The 21392-nt window shown below is 43.2% G+C and overlaps 2 protein-coding genes across 12 annotated transcripts in view; both read left to right on the forward strand.

Annotated features, from left to right (window-relative positions):
• The window catches only part of LOC124132406, a 30218-nt gene extending 17425 nt beyond the window's left edge, over window positions 1–12793 (forward strand). For 4 of the 8 annotated variants that reach the window (XM_048403290.1, XM_048403291.1, XM_048403288.1 and 1 more), the window contains exons 2-4: window positions 9019–9129; window positions 10112–10531; window positions 11822–12791. In XM_048403290.1, the coding sequence (XP_048259247.1) occupies window positions 9043–9129; window positions 10112–10531; window positions 11822–12697 (1383 nt within the window). In that variant the 5' untranslated portion in view covers window positions 9019–9042 and the 3' untranslated portion in view covers window positions 12698–12791. Of the gene's footprint in view, window positions 1–972; window positions 1297–9018; window positions 9130–10111; window positions 10532–11821 lie in introns of those variants that run through there. The other 4 variants (XM_048403285.1, XM_048403289.1, XM_048403287.1 and 1 more) reach the window with 4 other exon arrangements.
• Window positions 12794–16449: 3656 nt separating this feature from the next.
• The window catches only part of LOC124132409 (probable G-protein coupled receptor 139), a 10068-nt gene continuing 5125 nt past the window's right edge, over window positions 16450–21392 (forward strand). For all 4 annotated transcript variants that reach the window (XR_007223214.1, XR_007223213.1, XR_007223212.1 and 1 more), the window contains exon 1: window positions 16450–21022. Coding sequence is in view for 1 of the 4 variants with exons in the window: in XM_046496321.2 (XP_046352277.2) it covers window positions 19939–21022 (1084 nt within the window). In the remaining 3 variants the exon portion in view is untranslated. The remainder of the gene's footprint in view (window positions 21023–21392) is intronic.

Below are 21392 nucleotides of genomic sequence, written 5' to 3' on the forward strand. Positions count from 1 at the left end.
GATTCCAATGGAAATGCGTGCCGTATAAATATATCTAGGATTTGAGCGAACTTCTATCCTCCGGATTCTACAGACAAGGAGAAAAACAACGAAGTTTGAATAAATAATAAGTAAAACCCGACAAGTTTAAAAATATGAAATAAATCCTTTTTCAGGCGGTAAATATTTGTTTATTTTGCCAAGTGTACATATGCACTCGTTGAACCTGTTCTTTCTTTTCTTATCGGGGGGCACGCGTGGTCCAGTCGTCTAAGGCGCCGCGATTCGCTGTGCAGAGTTGCGTCCCTTGGTCACGCCAGAAAGCTATGATTGTGGGTTCGAATCCCGGTTCGCCCCGATTATGTTTCTAGGTTTGTCAGCACCATACCCGTGCTCGTGGGTTACAAGGAAGTGGTAAATATCTGAGACCTGCATCACTTCGGGCTTTCCTCCCACATTAAGCTGACACGCCGCGATATAACTGTAATACTGTTAAAAGCGGCGTTAAACCCAACTCACTCACTCACTCTTTTCTTATCGCTTAGTTATCTCCAAATTTCAGATGTTTACAATTCTCGGCAGCTATACCTGTTTTTAGCTTCTGCTCAGTAAATGGTCCATGACCTTTACCATTGAATATGTTTCTGATCGCAAACGCAAAAAGTGAAAAGGTTGTGTCATTTGGCGAATATCCAGTTTCGCCCCTTCAAGTGAGTGAGTATGGTTTTACGCCGGTCTTAGCAATATTCCAGCAATAACGCGACGCGGGACACCAGAAATGGGCTTCACACATTGTACCCATATCGGGAATCGAACCCTGGTCTTCGGCGTGACGAGCGAACGTTGTAACGTCTAGGCTACCCGACCGCCCCTTCAAATGCATTGGTTGATGATGTCAAGATTTAAATATCTACTTAATTCACATTCAAATCCCGAAAGACTACATACAAATAACCACCAAAAAAGATAACTTGTGCATTATATAGCCCCGGTAACCGTGAAATAATGGACCTAACTCAAACATTCCCAACGCATGTTCATTGTTTGTTACAGCAATATCTGCATCATTCTAATGTGCATCAAGCTTAACCGAGTGTTCACAATTTGGAGATCACCTTGACATTTGAATCACATACATAACCACTATGAAAATGTTTACGCCATAGTCAATATTTTCTGAAGACGAGGCCCAACTGATAAAAATGGGGCGTTCCCAGGTAGCTATCAGGCTGCGATAAGCCAAAGGTCTATTCATGAATACATTGAATTGAATTGTATCTATTTGGGACACCGAAGGGACAAGGACAAGAAAAGCAGGTGTGTACTGGTGTGTTTTCATGTGAAGGTATATAAGGTATGGTGTATACAATTAGGTGAAATACACGTTTACTCTCCCGTGTCTGACGGAATCACTTTGGGTAGAATATATCGAGAGAGGGCAGTCACGTGGGTAGAATATATCGAGAGAGGGCAGTCTCGTGGGTAGAATATATCGAGAGAGGGCAGTCTCGTGGGTAGAATACATCGAGAGAGGGCAGTCTCGTGGGTAGAATACATCGAGAGAGGGCAGTCTCGTGGGTAGAATATATCGAGAGAGGGCAGTCTCGTGGGTAGAATATATCGAGAGAGGGCAGTCTCGTGGGTAGAATATATCGAGAGAGGGCAATCTCGTGGGTAGAATATATCGAGAGAGGGCAGTCTCGTGGGTAGAATATATCGAGAGAGGACAGTCTCGTGGGTAGAATATATCGAGAGAGGGCAGTCACGTGGGTAGAATATATCGAGAGAGGGCAGTCACGTGGGTAGAAAATATCACCAGGGCTGTTGACATTGACAATGCTGCGATGTTAGGCGGGTTGGTTGACTTTTGTTATTGACCTGGGTTTAAATCGTCCTTTTTGTTATCTAAGTCGCGCCAAACTAGGGGGGTGTTGCAACACATGAAAAAAAACTCGAAGTAGTCCCGGGTGTAAATCCAGGTCACCGGTATCCCAGTGTGTCGTCAGGGTCACGGTCAGGGGTCAGACTCGGCCACTTTGCTGATTACACATCATCGTATGCCAATCGCAGTGATCATGTTGTCAATTAGCGGATGTTCTGGTTCAGAGTGAGTGAGTTGGGTTTAACGCCGCTTTTAACAGTATTACAGTTATATCGCGGCATGTCAGCTTAATGTGGGAGAAAAGCCCGAAGTGATGCAGGTCTCAGACGTTTACCACTTCGGTGAAACCCACGAGCACGGGTATGGTGCTGACAAACCTGGAAACATACCGGGGCGAACCGGGATTCGAACCCACTATCATAGGTTACTGGCGTGCCCAAGGGACGCAAATCTGCACAGCGAATCGCGGCGCCTTAGACGACTGGGCCACCCGTGCCCCCTCTGTTTCAGAGTGCGGCGTTGCACACCAAACCAAGCAAGTGGCATATTGTATTCTATAATAGGTATCTCCTCGTTGGTTGGAGTACCATTTAGTGATCGCTGTATGGATTATCTTTACCTGACATTACGAATAATAATACATATAATAATAATTATACATAAGTTGGCATGCATATTTAATACCAGTACATCCATGTGATGTATTGTGTCACGACAGCGCAGAGCAACAAAGCATCAGAAAATAACTGACCCTGCATGGAAGTGTAATCACCTTTGATTTGCTCAATCGTTTCGCACGGTTGCCTGTGAGAGAGCAAACACATGCAGTCATAACAACTCATTTTAAAACAGCTTAGATCAGTGTCAAACTCCAACAGTATGATAGTGCAAACACATTAAACCGTAGGCTCATTTTAAATCAGCTTAGATTTGAAACTGTTAGCAGTGTTATTTATGTGATAATGGAAAGTGTTTTGTTACTCATGTATATTATGTATATGTATGAGTCCAGGGTTAGCTTGCGAAGTTCTATGCATGTGCCCCTATTATGGCATGATGTCCTACACTCCCGAAATTAAACGTCTGCCGTCACAGTACGTGACATACAGTGTGCCTTTAGTGTCACAATGTATGTACAGTACAAAGAGCTATCGCTGTGAGGAGCTTGCACGGACAATGGAAAGGGGTGTAATTCAGCTATATGCTTTCCTATAAGATTTTTGTACACGTGCACTCAAAGGGTTCCTAAAGCAATTGATTTCTATTACAAGTTTCATATCGGTTCCTTTTCTAGGACATGGAATGATTCTCATCCAAAATGTATTGAAGAAATATTTAAAATCCGGTAATGATAGAGAATTACGTCCTATTAATAACATGAACATGTCCAAATTCCAGTTGTTTTTTGCAAAATGACTGATCCCATGAATCTCAAGTGGTCGCTCCTACAGTAAAATACGTTTATAACGAACACGCTTTATAACGAACTGACGGATATTACGAACTTAATTTTGGTCCCAGCCATTTGCTGTAGAGATGTTGTATCTATGCTTATAACGAACTACGGTTATTACGAACTTAAATAAGTGGTCCATTTGAGTTCGTTATAACCGTAGTTTACTGTATATGAAAACGCGCACCCGGTGCAACCTTTAGACATCAGTGTTCCCTCAATCAAACGATAAAATACAAATGAAAAACAAAAAATTTTGTCCACACTTGTGTACTATATGAATGAAATATCATGTGACGAATTACCTTTAGGTAGTATACTTTTACATTTCATTAAAGAAATATAAACTGGATTTTGTATTTAAATTATTTACGTAAATTTGCCATGATGAATATTTCACGATTCTCCACAGGAAATATGTTTCATAATTTATTTATGGCATTTTAAATACTATGAAACGGTAATCGAAACCTGTTTTGAGCTTGGGAAAATTACTTGGTGAAAAGATGTTCAAAAGATTATATTTAAAATTATAATTTAAGACTGTCAAAACCGTATATGGAATGTACTCGTTCACCCGCACCTCAAAGAAAATACCAAATATGTCTACAACAACGAAGGGTAATACTACGACATCACTACACCTCCCTCCACACTAGCGTGTTCACCGCTAGCAGAACTGCCAAATGCTGGTTTTGGACTTTCCGTGATGCAGGGATAACATATACATAAATAGGTCATGTAAGTAACCAGAACCAATCTTAAATCTTTAATCAACATTTCTATGATTTTTTCATTCTATCCTTGAGACTCCAGGGGAAGACAGACAGACAAATTTTGTTGTCAGTGTGCGTGATTTGGCGTCGGTCATGGCTTCACCTTGAACGATTCCTGTTGAATTTTCCAAATCATTGTCGTAGGTTTCAGAGCACAGGGTTTGGTTCCCCACTTGTTTTTTCGTTTAATTTCTTTTGGACCTTCCGCATTAGTGACTGAGACAATTTGTCAATCAGTCGTTAATGGTATGATGAATTCAGAGATTTATTTGTCGTAGCTGAGTGTGAAACAACGTGATGTGATGCGCGAAAAGAACCGAGGTTTCGAAAACACAATCAAAGGTTTGCTTCAGAGTTTTACGTTTCTGAACTTCCCATGCAGCCATGTTTGTTTGTTTGTCTGTTTGTTTGTGTGCTTGTTGTTTACGCCGCGCTCGGCAGTATTCCAGCTATATGGCGGTGGTCTGTAAATAATCGAGTCTGGACCAGACAATCCAGTGATTGACACCATGAGCATCGATCCATGCAATTGGGTTACGATGACATGTATTAACCAAGTCGGCGCGACAAGCATTGGTTGCTGAAGACCAATTCTCTACCCGGATCTCCATGCATTGTATAAATAATTACACAAAGAATGGGGAATGAGATGTTGTAGATAAGACCGATGCAAATGTCAAAAATCATCATTTGTAACAGGGTTATTCTACGTACCTACTTGTCATAGGTCCTTTACTGAGTCATGACCGCGAGGATGCAGAAAAGCTGAAGTCACCGACGTGAATCTGAACCGCCATGTTTGTTTACGAATTGACATAGATCTATATATAGATCTAGGCCTACATTATCACTTGAATTTGATACGCGTTTTGATTGGCAGCATGACACAACTTACCGCCAATATCCTACCCGGAGTGTTACTTGTCGCATGAAATGTTCCACTTGATACAACTCCCTTCTTACAAAAAGGTCAACACCAGACTCGTCTACAACCAGTTGTATGGCGTCACCTCTCCTTGCAGTGTGACAGTGTGACAGTGTGACAGCCTTATAGCCAGACAGTTCAGTGTGACATAGTGACATGCCTTATAGCCAGACAGTTCAGTGTGACATAGTGACATGCCTTACAGTGTGACAGTTCAGTGTGACATAGTGACATGCCTTACAGTGTGACAGTTCAGTGTAACGTAGTGACATGCGTTACAGTGTGACAGATCAGTGTGACATAGTGACATGCCTTACAGTGTAACAGTTCAGTGTGACATAGTGACATGCCTTACAGTGTGACAGTTCAGTGTGACAAAGTGACATGCCTTACAGTGTGACAGTTCAGTGTGACATAGTGACATGCCTTACAGTGTGACAGTTCAGTGTGACATAGTTACTTGCCTTACAGTGTGACAGTTCAGTGTGACAAAGTGACATGCCTTACAGTGTGACAGTTCAGTGTGACATAGTGACAGTTCAGTGTGACATAGTGACATGCCTTACAGTGTGACAGTTCAGTGTGACATAGTGACAGTTCAGTGTGACATAGTGAAATGCCTTACAGTGTAACAGTTCAGTGAGACATGGTGACATGCCTTATAGTGTGACAGTTCAGTGTGACATAGTGACATGCCTTACAGTGTGACAGTTCAGTGTGACATAGTGACATGCCTTACAGTGTGACAGTTCAGTGTGACATAGTGACATGCCTTACAGTGTGACACAGTGACATGCCTTACAGTGTGACATAGTGACACGCCTTACAGTGTGACAGTTCAGTGTGACATGGTGACATGCCTTACAGTGTGACACAGTGACATGCCTTACAGTGTGACATAGTGACATGCCTTACAGTGTGACAGTTCAGTGTGACATAGTGACATGCCTTACAGTGTGACACTTCAGTGTGACATAGTGACATGCCTTACAGTGTGACAGTACAGTGTGACATAGTGACATGCCTTACAGTGTGACACTTCAGTGTGACATAGTGACATGCCTTAGAGTGTGGCAGTTCAGTGTGACATAGTGGCATGCCTTACAGTGTAACACTTCAGTGTAACATAGGGACACGCCTTACAGTGTGACCGTTCAGTGTGACATAGTGACACGCCTTACAGTGTGACACTTCAGTGTGACATAGTGACATGCCTTAGAGTGTGGCAGTTCAGTGTGACATAGTGGCATGCCTTACAGTGTAACACTTCAGTGTAACATAGGGACACGCCTTACAGTGTGACCGTTCAGTGTGACATAGTGACACGCCTTACAGTGTGACCGTTCAGTGTGACATAGTGACACGCCTTACAGTATGACCGTTCAGTGAGACATGGTGACATGCCTTACAGTGTGACACTTCAGTGTGACATAGTGCTATGCCTTACAGTGTGACAGTTCTATGTAACATAGTGACATGCCTTACAGTGTGATAGTTCAGAGTAACATAATGACATGCCTTACAGTGTGACATGGTGACATGCCTTACAGTGTGACATAGTGACATGCCTTACAGTGTGACATAGTGACATGCCTTACAGTGTGACATAGTGACATGCCTTACAGTGTGACATAGTGACATGCCTTACAGTGTGACATAGTGACATGCCTTACAGTGTGACACATCAGTGTAACGTAGTGACAAGCCTTACAGTGTGACAGTTCAGTGTGACATAGTGACATGCCTTACAGTGTGATAGTTCAGAGTAACATAGTGACATGCCTTACAGTGTGACACATCAGTGTAACGTAGTGACATGCCTTACAGTGTGACAGTTCAGTGTGACATAGTGACATGCCTTACAGTGTGACAGTTCAGTGTGACATAGTGACATGCCTTACAGTGTGACACTTCAGTGTAACATAGTGACATGCCTTACAGTGTGACACTTCAGTGTAACATAGTGACATGCCTTACAGTGTAACATAGTGACATGCCTTACAATGTGACATAGTGACATGCCTTACAGTGTGACATAGTGATACGCCTTACAGTGTGACACTTCAGTGTAACGTAGTGACATGCCTTACAGTGTGACAGTTCAGTGTAACATAGTGACATGCCTTACAGTGTGACAGTTCAGTGTAACGTAGTTACACGCCTTACAGTGTGACAGTTCAGTGTGGCATAGTGACACGCCTTACATTGTGACAGTTCTGTGTGACATAGTGACACGCCTTACAGTGTGATAGTTCAGTGTGACATAGTGACACGCCTTACAGTGTGACAGTTCAGTGTGACATAGTGACACGCCTTACAGTGTGACAGTTCAGTGTAACATAGTGACACGCCTTACAGTGTGACAGTTCTGTGTGACATAGTGACATGCCTTACAGTGTGACAGTTCAGTGTGACATAGTGACACGCCTTACAGTGTGACAGTTCTGTGTGACATAGTGACATGCCTTACAGTGTGACAGTTCTGTGTGACATAGTGACACGCCTTACAGTGTGACAGTTCAGTGTGACATAGTGACACGCCTTACAGTGTGATAGTTCAGTGTGACATAGTGACACGCCTTACAGTGTGACAGTTCTGTGTGACATAGTGACATGCCTTACAGTGTAACATAGTGACATGCCTTACAATGTGACATAGTGACATGCCTTACAGTGTGACATAGTGATACGCCTTACAGTGTGACACTTCAGTGTAACGTAGTGACATGCCTTACAGTGTGACAGTTCAGTGTAACATAGTGACATGCCTTACAGTGTGACACTTCAGTGTAACGTAGTTACACGCCTTACAGTGTGACAGTTCAGTGTGGCATAGTGACACGCCTTACAGTGTGACAGTTCTGTGTGACATAGTGACACGCCTTACAGTGTGATAGTTCAGTGTGACATAGTGACACGCCTTACAGTGTGACAGTTCAGTGTGACATAGTGACACGCCTTACAGTGTGACAGTTCTGTGTGACATAGTGACATGCCTTACAGTGTGACAGTTCTGTGTGACATAGTGACACGCCTTACAGTGTGACAGTTCAGTGTGACATAGTGACACGCCTTACAGTGTGACAGTTCTGTGTGACATAGTGACATGCCTTACAGTGTGACAGTTCAGAGTAACATAGTGGGGATACAACAGTAGGTCATCTTCTGCGTTGCCTGACCGTTGTGCATATCTGAATAAGTGTACTTTGAACACGTTCTATAATAATCGCGGGTCCTTCATCTGGTACAGCTGAAACATCTTGTACAGGTTCTGGTGCGGACTTGTATTGACACGTGTATGTCTGTGTCCTGTACCGGTTCTGGTGCGGACTTGTATTGACACGTGTATGTCTGTGCCCTGTACCGGTTCTGGCGCGGACTTGTATTGACACGTGTATGTCTGTGTCCTGTACCGGTTCTGGTGCGGACTTGTATTGACACGTGTATGTCTGTGCCCTGTACCGGTTCTGGCGCGGACTTGTATTGACACGTGTATGTCTGTGTCCTGTACCGGTTCTGGTGCGGACTTGTATTGACACGTGTATGTCTGTGCCCTGTACAGGTTCTGGTGCGGACTTGTATTGACACGTGTATGTCTGTGTCCTGTACCGGTTCTGGTGCGGACTTGTATTGACACGTGTATGTCTGTGCCCTGTACCGGTTCTGATGCGGACTTGTATTGACACGTGTATGTCTGTGTCCTGTACCGGTTCTGGTGCGGACTTGTATTGACACGTGTATGTCTGTGTCCTGTACCGGTTCTGATGCGGACTTGTATTGACACGTGTATGTCTGTGCCCTGTACCGGTTCTGGTGCGGACTTGTATTGACACGTGTATGTCTGTGCCCTGTACCGGTTCTGGTGCGGACTTGTATTGACACGTGTATGTCTGTGTCCTGTACCGGTTCTGATGCGGACTTGTATTGACACGTGTATGTCTGTGCCTTGTGCAGGTTCTGGTGGCAACTTGTATTGACACGTGTATGTTTGTGCCTTGTGCAGGTTCTAAACGTGACCCACTGGGTCATGAAGAAAGGGGTACGATGTTTCCTGTTGTTCCTGGTAACTGCTTCCGTTATCACCGTCGTCAGTTTCAGTTACCCCTCCATGCAGGTACGTAGAAACAAACATAGAAGAACCATATAGACTCGTGACCTCAACACCTTGCCTTATAATTCCATGAATACATGATACTTTTGTATGGATAGCAACTCTTTTTATTCTCTCGACGTTTCAGAGCTACGTCTTTCTCCTTCATCAGGTAAATAGTAAATGATTCACCCGATGAAGGAGCAAGAAGTATAGCTCTGAAACGTAGTCCAGAAAATAAAAGACGATGCTGTTGATAAAAAAGTATCATGTATCCATGTTCTCAAAACTTCAAAGTGCCTATCAAAGACTTATAATTCCACTTATGAATTTTACAATGTCGAACAGTTGAGTTTTCTATGCGTTGTTACAAGTAATGAACAAATAATTCCGCTGGCATCTGAGTTCAATGGCAGCGCAGTGGCTGCAGGCTCTTTATTGATGAGAGAGAGGAGAGAGAGAGAGAGAGGGAAGAGAGAGAGAGAGAGAGAGAGAGAGAGAGAGAGAGAGAGAGAGAGAGAGAGAGCGAGAGACCACACACACACATTACCCTCGTTAAGTACAGAGTTAAGACACATAATGCTTCCATGTACACAGTCCTACATCTGATGCTCATAATCGATTATTTTGTGGAGGAAAGCTTCATAAATGTGGTGAAATTTGGTATTTGATGGGGATGTATGAAAGGCAATGTTGTTGAAAGAGCTTCACATCTAAAACATAAACTCATCTCCAACTACAGTTGAACTGTACAGTTTACATAATCTGTTTTCCCTTGATATATTCTCACATCTGCCAGTTCAATCAGTATGCTATACCTAATTCAAATATGCGTAAATTATTTCGTGTCCTTGATGTAAACTGTATTGTTGATTATTCTATCTTTATTAGAGCGTGGTCACGTACGCTTTTCACCCACGCGAGTAAAGAGGCACTTTTTGTAAATTTATTTCCAAATAGCAATGTTAATGTTAATAACGAATCTGTGTTTATACTTGTATTTCAGTCAGTCCTCCCATATGCCAACATCAGACGTCATTTTGCCGGAGGCAGCTTGAACGACACATGGTATGACGAGACAACATACACCTCCGTCTCCGCTGCCACCCGCACAGCTGCTAAGACCGCTACATCAAAGGAGACAACATACACCTCCGTCTCCGCTGCCACCCGCACAGCTGCTAAGACCGCTACATCAAAGGAGACAACATACACCTCCGTCTCCGCTGCCACCCGCACAGCTGCTAAGACCGCTACATCAAAGGAGACAACATACACCTCCGTCTCCGCTGCCACCCGCACAGCTGCTAAGACCGCTACATCCAACGAGACAGCTTCACCCAAAGAGGCAGCTACAATCAATGATGCAGCTACAATCAAGCAGACCTCTACAACGGCAGCATCAAAGCCTCTGCCTCCCCCTCAGGTAAATAATTCACAATGGCGTGATTGCAGGCATATATTTTCCATATGGAAGTCATCAAGCAGTGAATCTCTCCCTCTTTCATACAACACCGCATGAAGGGTGAACTTAATGACTAGAGACACACTGCCTTCTTCATACAACACTACTATAAAGGTGCAGTTAATGACTAACGACACACTGCCTCCTTCGTACAGCACTACAATAAGGGTGCAGTTAATGACTAACGACACACTGCCTCCTTCATACAACACTACAATAAAGGTGCAGTTAATGACTAACGACACACTGCCTCCATACAACACTACAATAAAAGTGCAGTTAATGACAAACGACACGCTGCCTCCTTCATACAACACTACAATAAGGGTGCAAGTAATGACTAACGACACACTGCCTCCTTCATACAACACTACAATAAGGGTGAAGTTAATGACTAACGACACACTGTCTTCTTCGTACAACACTACAATAAGGGTGAAGTTAATGACTAACGACACACTGCCTCCTTCATACAACACTACAAAAAGGGTATAGTTAATGACTAACGACATATTGCCTCCTTCATACAACACTACAATAAAGGTGAAGTTAATGACTAACGAAACACAGCCTCCTTCATACAACACTACTATAAAGGTGAAGTTAATGACTAACGACACACTGCCTCCTTCATACAACACTACAATAAGGGTACAGTTAATGACTAACGACACACTGCCTTCTACTACAACACTACAATAAAGGTGCAGTTAATGACTAACGACACACTGCCTCCTTCATACAACACTACAATAAAGGTGCAGTTAATGACTCACGACACACTGCCTCCTTCATACAACACTACAATAAGGGTGCAGTTAATGACTAACGACACACTGCCTCCTTCATACAACACTACTATAAAGGTGAAGTTAATGACTAACGACACACTGCCTCCTTCATACAACACTACAATAAGGGTACAGTTAATGACTAACGACACACTGCCTTCTACTACAACACTACAATAAAGGTGCAGTTAATGACTAACGACACACTGCCTCCTTCATACAACACTACAATAAGGGTGCAGTTAATGACTAACGACACACTGCCTCCTTCATACAACACTACAGTATTGGTGCACCCACTCACGCAATCCGTTATATAACAGAAGCTGATTGAAATCATTATGGATGCGACACTGTATAAACATTCAGGCCATTCCTTTAAATTACACAACCAGACATATTTTTCAGGTTATTCGTAAATATTTTTCGTAAAACTTCAGTTTAGCATTGACTGTTTCAGAGACCGCCATGCAACCCGGGAACGATTCCACATAAGAAATTCCTGACATACAACAACTCGCACCCTCTGGACGTCACAGTTGTCACTGCCTATTTCAACCTTGGGCGATTCAGGAAAGGCAGTGGATTGTTCTTCGACACTCAGTTGTACATGTCGTGGTCAGGAGTGTTCAAACATCTACGGAATCCTTTCGTCTTTTACACAGACTCGGAGGACATTGCTAAGCAGTTTCAACAGATGCGAATCGGGAAGGAAGGAATAACCAAGATTGTCTTGGTCGACAGAAAGAATCTGTGGGCGTTCGGATGGGTAGATAGGATCAAGAAAATCTATTCCAACCCAGGATATCCAAAGTTCCACCCAAACACCGTAGTGCCTGAATACTCCTGTGCTCAACACGCGAAATATGAGTCTGTGGAGGCAGCAGTCAAAAGTAATTATTTCAATACCACTTATTACACTTGGATCGATATCGGCTATTTCCGATACATCTTGAAACGGGGTAAAGAGTTTGTTATCGTGAAACCCCAAGGTTTTAACGAGTCTCGTGTGGCCATGAACAAAGTGAACGACGTGAATATGGACACGTCCCCTGAGACTGTTTTCAAAGGAAACCATGTCTGGCTTGGTGGCGGGATGCTCTTCGGGTCAAAGTTCACACTTCCAATCTTTATAGCAGACTATCGACAAGCCGTCCAACACTATCTCGACATGTCTTTAAGCAGTACAGACCAACAGGTCATTTTTTCTATGAACACTAACAAGGAAAAGCTTATTGTTAAACAAAGAGTGACTATTCAGCAATATGTAGCCGACGTACCCGGAGACTGCTGGTTCTATCTTGGATATGCTTGTTACAGAGAATTGGTAGAGTGACGTGCAATAAGCCATGTTTATTTTGATTTCTTGTGTATGTATGTATGTATGTATGTATGTATGTATGTATGTGTGTGTGTGTGTGTGTGTGTGTGTGTGTGTGTGTGTGTGTGTGTGTGTGTGTGTGTGTGTGTGTGTGTGCGTGTGTGTGTGTGTGTGTGTTTTTCTGTAAATATATATTCATACATATACATATACATATATAAATATGTGTATATGTATGTGTGTGTGTATATATATATACACACACATACACACATGCATATATATATATATATATATATATATATATATATATATATATATATATGCATGTGTGTATGTGTGTATGTGTGTATGTATGTATGTGTTGGGTTCTATGAATATATATATATATATATATTCACTTTCTGTTATGTTTTGTTTATCCGTCCGTTATACACATCACATGGACGGGTCGAATGTCTCTCGTGTCTGTGCAGTGGGGCTTGCCGATCACATGATGTCCGCAACAGCAAACAGGTGGATAGCTTTGATATGTTATTCTGACATCATTAACGATATTTACACCTGTAACGGTAATACTGGCGTTAGTCCTGGTAGTCTATCTGGTGACATATGCTTAACAGGAATTAACACAATCTACACAACCGTAACTCGTACAGTCTTGACTAAGTGAGGGATAACCAGGACCTTGCCATCACTGGTTTTGTGTGGAGCCAAAGTGTGTGAGTGAGTTGGGTTTAACGCCGCTTTTAACAGTATTCAGGGTATATCACGGCGTGTAATCTTAATCTGGGAGGCAAGCCCGAAGTGTTGCAGGTCTCAGACGTTTACCACTTCGATGAAACCCAAGAGCACGGGTATGGTGCTGACAAACCTAGAAACATAATCGGGTCAAACCGGGATTCGAACCCACAATCATAGGTGTCTGGCGTGCCCAAAGGGACGCAACTCTGCACAGCGAATCCGGGCGCCAAAGATAACTGGGCCACCTATGCACCCTGTGTGTGGAGTTAAAAGAACATCACAGTCAACGGTTATTAGGTCACAATAACAACCTATATAACATCGCCATTTTGTCACGTGAGATAGTGTCAAGGTTTACACGTATACAAACTGGAGTGAGTCCAAATGCACGGGAAGCTTTTTGTTGTGAACGCAGAATTCACACACACACACACACACACACACACACACACACACACACACACACACACACACACACACACACACACACACACACACACACACACACACACACACACACACACACACACACACACACACACACACACACACATACATACATACATACATATAGATGTAGAGAGGGTGAGATGTCGACAGGGTGTGCTGTAGGGAGGTCGTGGTGAAACCAGGGTGTGATTTAGACAGGGTGTGATGTAAGCAGGGCGTGGGTTTGACAGGGTGTGATGTGGACAGGGTGTGATGTAGGCAGGGTGTGATATAGTCAGGATGTGATGTAGACAGGGTGTGATGTAGACAGGTTGCGGTGTAGACAGGGTGTGGTGTAGACAGGGTGTGATGTAAACAGGGTGTGATGTAGACAGGGTGTGATGTAGGAAGGGTTTGATGTAGAGAGGGTGTGATGTCGACTGGGTGTGATGTAGACAGGGTGTGGTGAAACCAGGGTGTGATTTAGACAGGGTGTGATGTAAGCAGGGTGTGGTGTAGACAGGGTGTGATGTAGACAGGGTGTGATGTTGACAGGATATGATGTAGACAGGGTGTGATGTAGACAGGGTGTGATGTAGACAGGGTGTGATGTAGACAGGATATGATGTAGACAGGGTATGATGTAGACAGGGTGTGATCTAGACAGGATATGATGTAGACAGGGTGTGATGTAGACAGGATATGATGTAGAGAGGGTGTGATGTGGACAGGGTGTGATGTAGACAGGATATGATGTAGACAGGGTGTGATGTGGACAGGGTGTGATGTTGACAGGATATGATGTAGACAGGGTGTGATGTAGACAGGGTGTGATGTGGACAGGGTGTGATGTGGACAGGATATGATGTAGACAGGGTGTGATGTAGACAGGGTGGGATGTAGACAGGGTGTGATGTAGACAGGATATGATGAAGACAGGGTATGATGTAGACAGGGTGAGATGTAGACAGGATATGATGTAGACAGGGTGTGATGTAGACAGGGTGTGATGTAGACAGGATATGATGTAGGCAGGGTGTGATGTAGACAGGGTGTGATGTAGACGGGGTTTGATGTAGAGAGGGTGTGATGTGGACAGGGTGTGCTGTAGGCAGGGTGTTGTGAAACCAGGGTGTAATATAAACAAATTCTGCGAATATTTGGCAATTGAAAATTGGTCATCCCAGTATGAACACCAGAAGAGAGTATATCTTCAAAACAAGACACGTTTTGAGAGCATATCATACGTAAATATAGGCAAGCATAGCCACACGCCTCCGTTTAAGAACATGAAGACAGTTATATTCACCTTTATACTGTCCTAGGGGCGGTCGGGTAGCCTTGTGGTTCGGGTTCGATTCCCGACATGGGTACAATGTGTGAAGCCTATTTCTGGTGTCCCCCGCCGTGATATTGCTGAAATATTGCTAAAAGCGGCGTAAAACCATACTCACTCACTTATACTGTCCTAGTTCGGCAAGGGTGGAAACTAGACTGTTGCAGTCAGTTAAATCCCTTGCCTCGGGAAGATGGTAGGGCAGGACATGCTTACATCTGCTCCCATCACAAATTTTCAGTGATCCTTCATACATTTTCATCACTGTTTCAACTTTTACGCCCAATGGAGCCTGTTTCGGCAAATAATCGAGACTGGTTATTCACTGGCATGGCTTTTTAAATATACATGTGTATAATGGTTAGAAGTTATTGAAGCATTAATTATCTGGGTTCGAATCCCGACAGGGCTCCACTATTGAGATTTTGATGCAGTTTAATCAAGAACGACGTCGTGTTTAGTTTGATAAATGAGCGTCAGGCTCCACGATATTGTTTAAACATAACATTATATTTACAAAAAAAATCCAGAAACTTAACTTGAGACTCACCAAGGGTTATAAGTATATTGCGTGATGTTTAATCCACGATGTATTCTTCATGTAGTTAGTGATCACACTCGTATACCATTCATAATGACTGAACCGCCTCCGTGGTCTAGAGGTAGAGCGTCTGCCCGGAGAGCGGTAGGTCCGGGGTTCGATCCCCGACCGCGTCATACCAAAAGACGTTAAAAGATGGTACTTGTTGTTACCCTGACTGGCGCTCGGCATTAAGGGGCTAAAACAAGGACTGGTCGGCTCGGAGTCAGTATACTGTGTCTGAGTGGGGTATTCATGTTAAACTGTGGCATGGTATCCCAGTGGGCCGGCACTATAAATCGGCATTAGTCCGGACTAGTACAAGCAGCCACACACACACACACACACACACACACACACACACGAGCATGCACGTCGCTTTATAAGAGCAATAATCTTAGACGCGACGTTAAACCCAATTTCACCTCACCTCACCTCATAATGACTGACCTTTCATCTCATGAAGCAAACTGTAGAGATGATCAATAACTCCATATAGTCCTTTACTGCATTGTGACTCCTTAGTGTGGGGCGGTCGGGTAGTCTAGTGGGTAAAGCGTTCGCTCGTCACATCGAAGACCCGGGTTCGATTCCCGACATGGGTACAATCATGAATGTGAGAAACCCATTTCTGGTGGCCCAAGCTCTGATATTGCTAGAATAGTGATAAAGGCGGAGTAAAACCATACTCACTCACTCACTCTATTTGGTGTAAATATGTACTTTGAAAGACTATTTCACATGTTTTAAAAAGTGTTTTTTCAACAGTATCAAGTGAATATTGCATTGTAGCACATGTCAAAAGATGGAGTTAGATATGTCACCATCATGTATTAATATTCATACAGGTTAATATCGTTTGCAGCGAGTAGTGGATCAGAAGCCGTTCTCTATGTATTGAACCCTGATCACCACAGTAAAACGCATGCACACTCGCGCGCACACAGGAATATATTTACACACACATACTCACCTTACAGATAGTTCGTGTGTGGCAACACTATCGTTTCCTAGATTTCAGTGAAACTATCTATAATAACTGCATCATCACTGCGGGGGCTGTTTTAACTACATCTCAACCCCACCGCACCAACTATCAATTATCACAATACAGATATCACATATCAATAAATGTAGCCTCATTTGTAACCATTAAGTCGGCGTTTGTCAAAAAAGATATCATTATGTCCTTGTTTTGGTCATTTAGCTGGAACACTACTGCATGCATCGTTAAGCAGCATACAACAAAAGAAACAAACAAAAAATCGCTTTCGTTTTTTAGTTCTTTCAGACGAAAAGAGGCTGAATGCTAGAACGCGTGATTTAGACGTGTGTAGGGGCTGGGTTAGAACTATTGTTTTTTTTTAATTTCTTCCCCACACAACCTCACGATGCATGAATCATTCCTCTCTGGAAACTGTAGACGCATAGTGTGACATGTCTATTCTCAGCTAATGGTGTGTGTCGTGATCCTGCGTGGTATGTTGGTGTAGTGTAACATATTAGTGTCAACTGTATTCAGGTATGTCAACCTGAAATTAAACACCACATCCAGGCCAAAATCCTTCACTCGCCGTATCTGTTAAATGGAGTACATATTGTGTTGTGCATGGGTTGGCCGGGGGACGGTAACATTTCCAGACAGTAACACCGCCACGAAGAGGGGTATCAGCAGAAATTGAATCTCGGTATTGTTAGAGGCAGAAGGTTTCAAAGACTCGGTTTTAAAGAGAGGCTGAATGCTGGAACGGAGGAGTGAGACTTGTGTACGTGCTGGGTTAGTACTATGATAAACGCCAGAGGGTGGTCACAGAAAACATCGTAAGCACTTGTAGCAGCCTGTTGAGATCCGTGGAACAATTAACAAAACCCGTGGAGACCCTCTGTTAACAGGAACCAAACTGTGGAGACTCTGTTAACAGGAACCAAACTGTGGAGACTCTGTTAACAGGAATTAAACTGTGGAGACTCTGTTAACAGGAACCAAACTGTGAAGACTCTGTTAACGGGAACCAAACCGTGAAGACTCTATTAACAGGAATCAAACTGTGGAGACTCTGTTAACAGGAACCAAACTGTGGAGACTCTGTTAACAGGAACCAAACTGTGAAGACTCTGTTAACAGGAACCAAACTGTGGAGACTCTGTTAACAGGAACCAAACTGTGGAGACTCTATTAACAGGAATCAAACTGTGGAGACTCTGTTAACAGGAACCAAACTGTGGAGACTCTGTTAACAGGAACCAAACTGTGGAGACTCTGTTAACAGGAATCAAACTGTGGAGACTCTGTTAACAGGAACCAAACTGTGAAGACTCTGTTAACAGGAACCAAACCGTGAAGACTCTATTAACAGGAATCACACTGTGGAGACTGTTAACAGGAAACAAACTGTGATGACTCTGTTAACAGGAACCAAACTGTGAAGACTCTCTTAACGGGAATTAAACTGTGAAGACTCTGTTAACAGGAACCAAACTGTGAAGACTCTCTTAACGGGAACCAAACTGTGAAGACTCTGTTAACAGGAACCAAACTGTGAAGACTCTGTTAACAGGAACCAAGCTGTGAAGACTCTGTTAACAGGAACCAAACTGTGAAGACTCTGTTAACGGGAACCAAACTGTGAAGACTCTGTTAACAGGAACCAAACTGTGAAGACTCTGTTAACGGGAACCAAAATGTGGAGACTCTGTTAACGGGAATTAAACTGTGAAGACTCTGTCAACAGGAATTAAACTGTGAAGACTCTGTTAACGGGAATTAAACTGTGAAGACTCTGTCAACGGGAACCAAACTGTGAAGACTCTGTTAACAGGAATCAAACTGTGGAGACTCTGTCAACAGGAATTAAACTGTGAAGACTCTGTTAACAGGAATTAAACTGTGAAGACTCTGTTAAGGGGAACGAAACTGTGAAGACTCTGTTAACAGGAACCAAACTGTGGAGACTCTGTCAACAGGAATTAAACTGTGAAGACTCTCTTAACAGGAACCAAACTGTGAAGACTCTGTTAACAGGAACCAAACTGTGAAGACTCTGTTAACGGGAACCAAACTGTAAAGACTCTGTTAACAGGAACCAAACTGTGGAGACTCTGTCAACAGGAATTTGAACTGTGAAGACTCTGTCAACAGGAATTAAACTGTGAAGACTCTCTTAACGGGAATCAAACTGTGAAGACTTTCTTAACGGGAACCAAACTGTGAAGACTCTGTTAACAGGAACCAAACTGTGGAGACTCTGTCAACAGGAACCAAACTGTGAAGACTCTGTTTACAGGAACCAAACTGTGAAGACTCTGTAAACAGGAACCAAACTGTGAAGACTCTGTTAACGGGAACCAAAATGTGGAGACTCTGTTAACGGGAATTAAACTGTGAAGACTCTGTTAACAGGAATTAAACTGTGAAGACTCTGTTAACGGGAACCAAACTGTGAAGACTCTGTTAACAGGAACCAAACTGTGGAGACTCTGTCAACAGGAATTAAACTGTGAAGACTCTCTTAACAGGAACCAAACTGTGAAGACTCTGTTAACAGGAACCAAACTGTGAAGACTCTGTTAACGGGAACCAAACTGTAAAGACTCTGTTAACAGGAACCAAACTGTGGAGACTCTGTCAACAGGAATTTGAACTGTGAAGACTCTGTCAACAGGATTTAAACTGTGAAGACTCTCTTAACGGGAATCAAACTGTGAAGACTTTCTTAACGGGAACCAAACTGTGAAGACTCTGTTAACAGAAACCAAACTGTGGAGACTCTGTCAACAGGAATTAAACTGTGAAGACTCTGTTTACAGGAACCAAACTGTGAAGACTCTGTAAACAGGAACCAAACTGTAAAGACTCTGTTAACGGGAACCAAACTGTAAAGACTCTGTTAACAGGAACCAAACTGTGGAGACTCTGTCAACAGGAATTTGAACTGTGAAGACTCTGTCAACAGGAATTAAACTGTGAAGATTCTGTGAAGACTTTCTTTTCAGAAACAACAACCTGTTCAGAAGCTGCTGACAGGACGCAAAGTGTGGATACACTCTGTCCACATTAAGCCGTTAATAGATCTTTATTATTCACAGGAAACAAACAATTACTCTTCAGAAGACGCACTTTCACTGGAACAAAGTTTACACTTAACTTTCCTGTATGATCTCCCAAATATGAGGATGAATGTTTCAAACTGTTCGAACGAAGAGAATGAAGCCATATTGCCTAACCAGGAAACAGCTAATCTCTTGTGGAAGATCATTTCGCCAATTCTCCTTCTACTTGGCACTGTAGGCAACCTCCTTTCCATTGTTGTGTTGACCCGTAAGGCAATGCGGAAGTCCAATATGTCCAAATACCTAACCTGCCTGGCAGTGGCTGATCTAGCGGTTCTGTATGTCGGACTTCTACCACAATGGATAAGTGTTACGTTCGATGTAAATATAAGGGACGTTCATCCAGTTGTTTGTAAGATACACCCGTGGTTACTGTACTCAAGCCTTCACACATCGGCTTGGATTCAAGTCTCTGTGACCATTGAACGCACAGTCTTTGTTTGGAGACCTCTGCGATACAGGATCTTGTGCACCAAGCGTGTAGCCACCATCAGTGTTGGTATTGTTATAAGCATATGCCTGATATTAAATAGTCACTTTCTGATCTTCTTGGAACATACTGAAACAGATCCAGGAGTTTATGAGTGTGATTCCGTAACGACAGCTGAGTATGATGACTTTCTCAGCAAAGTGTTTCACTGGATAGATCTGTGTGTGTGGTGTATTGTACCTGTCGTTGTCCATCTTGTGTGCAATATTCTCATTATTTACCGGCTACGTACGCATGCTCGTACCATGGCTAGACATAATTCCACGCCTGGGGCAGATGGATCAAGGCAAAGTCTCGTAACGTCCATGACAACTATGCTGTTGAGTTTGAACCTGGTGTACCTCCTCTGCACCTTGCCCGTGTCCGTCTTCTTCGTTGGCGAGCGCTATTGGAACATCAGTTCCCCAGGGGCTGAGGCAGAAGCACGACGAGAGCTTATAAAGGCGTGTGTGAGCCTTCTGATGTATCTCAACAACTCCACCAACTTCATCATCTGCTTGGTCAAAGGTAAACGATTCCGGGAGGAGGCGCGTATTATCTTCAGCTGTCAAAGACCACGACGTCTCCCACGTCAAAGAGGCTCGACTTGGATCTCTTCTATATCAAGGTCATTGCGGCAGAGGTCACTTATAGATTCATCAAGCAGTTCATGTGAGTCACATCATTCTTTATTCATTATTACATTCTCAATATCATTTTGTCAGCATGCGAGCACGAAGATCATCATTTCATAATATTTTTCATTTTATCGTAATTCCCACAACCATCCCCTTGTGTATCAATGACTTCACTGGTGACGCTGAGCTTATGTGAGCACTGTGCATTCCTTGTGTATCAATGACTTCACAGGTGACGCTGAACTAATGTGAGCACTGTGCATTCCTTGTGTATCAATGACTTCACTGGTGACGCTGAGCTTATGTGAGCACTGTGCATTCCTTGTGTATCAATGACTTCACCGGTGACGCCGAGCTTATGTGAGCACTGTGCATTCCTTGTGTATCAATGACTTCACTGGTGA

The sequence above is a fragment of the Haliotis rufescens genome, unplaced genomic scaffold (genome assembly GCF_023055435.1).
Source record: "Haliotis rufescens isolate VD_foot unplaced genomic scaffold, xgHalRufe1.0.p SCAF_3, whole genome shotgun sequence".
In the NCBI taxonomy this organism is placed as follows: domain Eukaryota; kingdom Metazoa; phylum Mollusca; class Gastropoda; order Lepetellida; family Haliotidae; genus Haliotis; species Haliotis rufescens.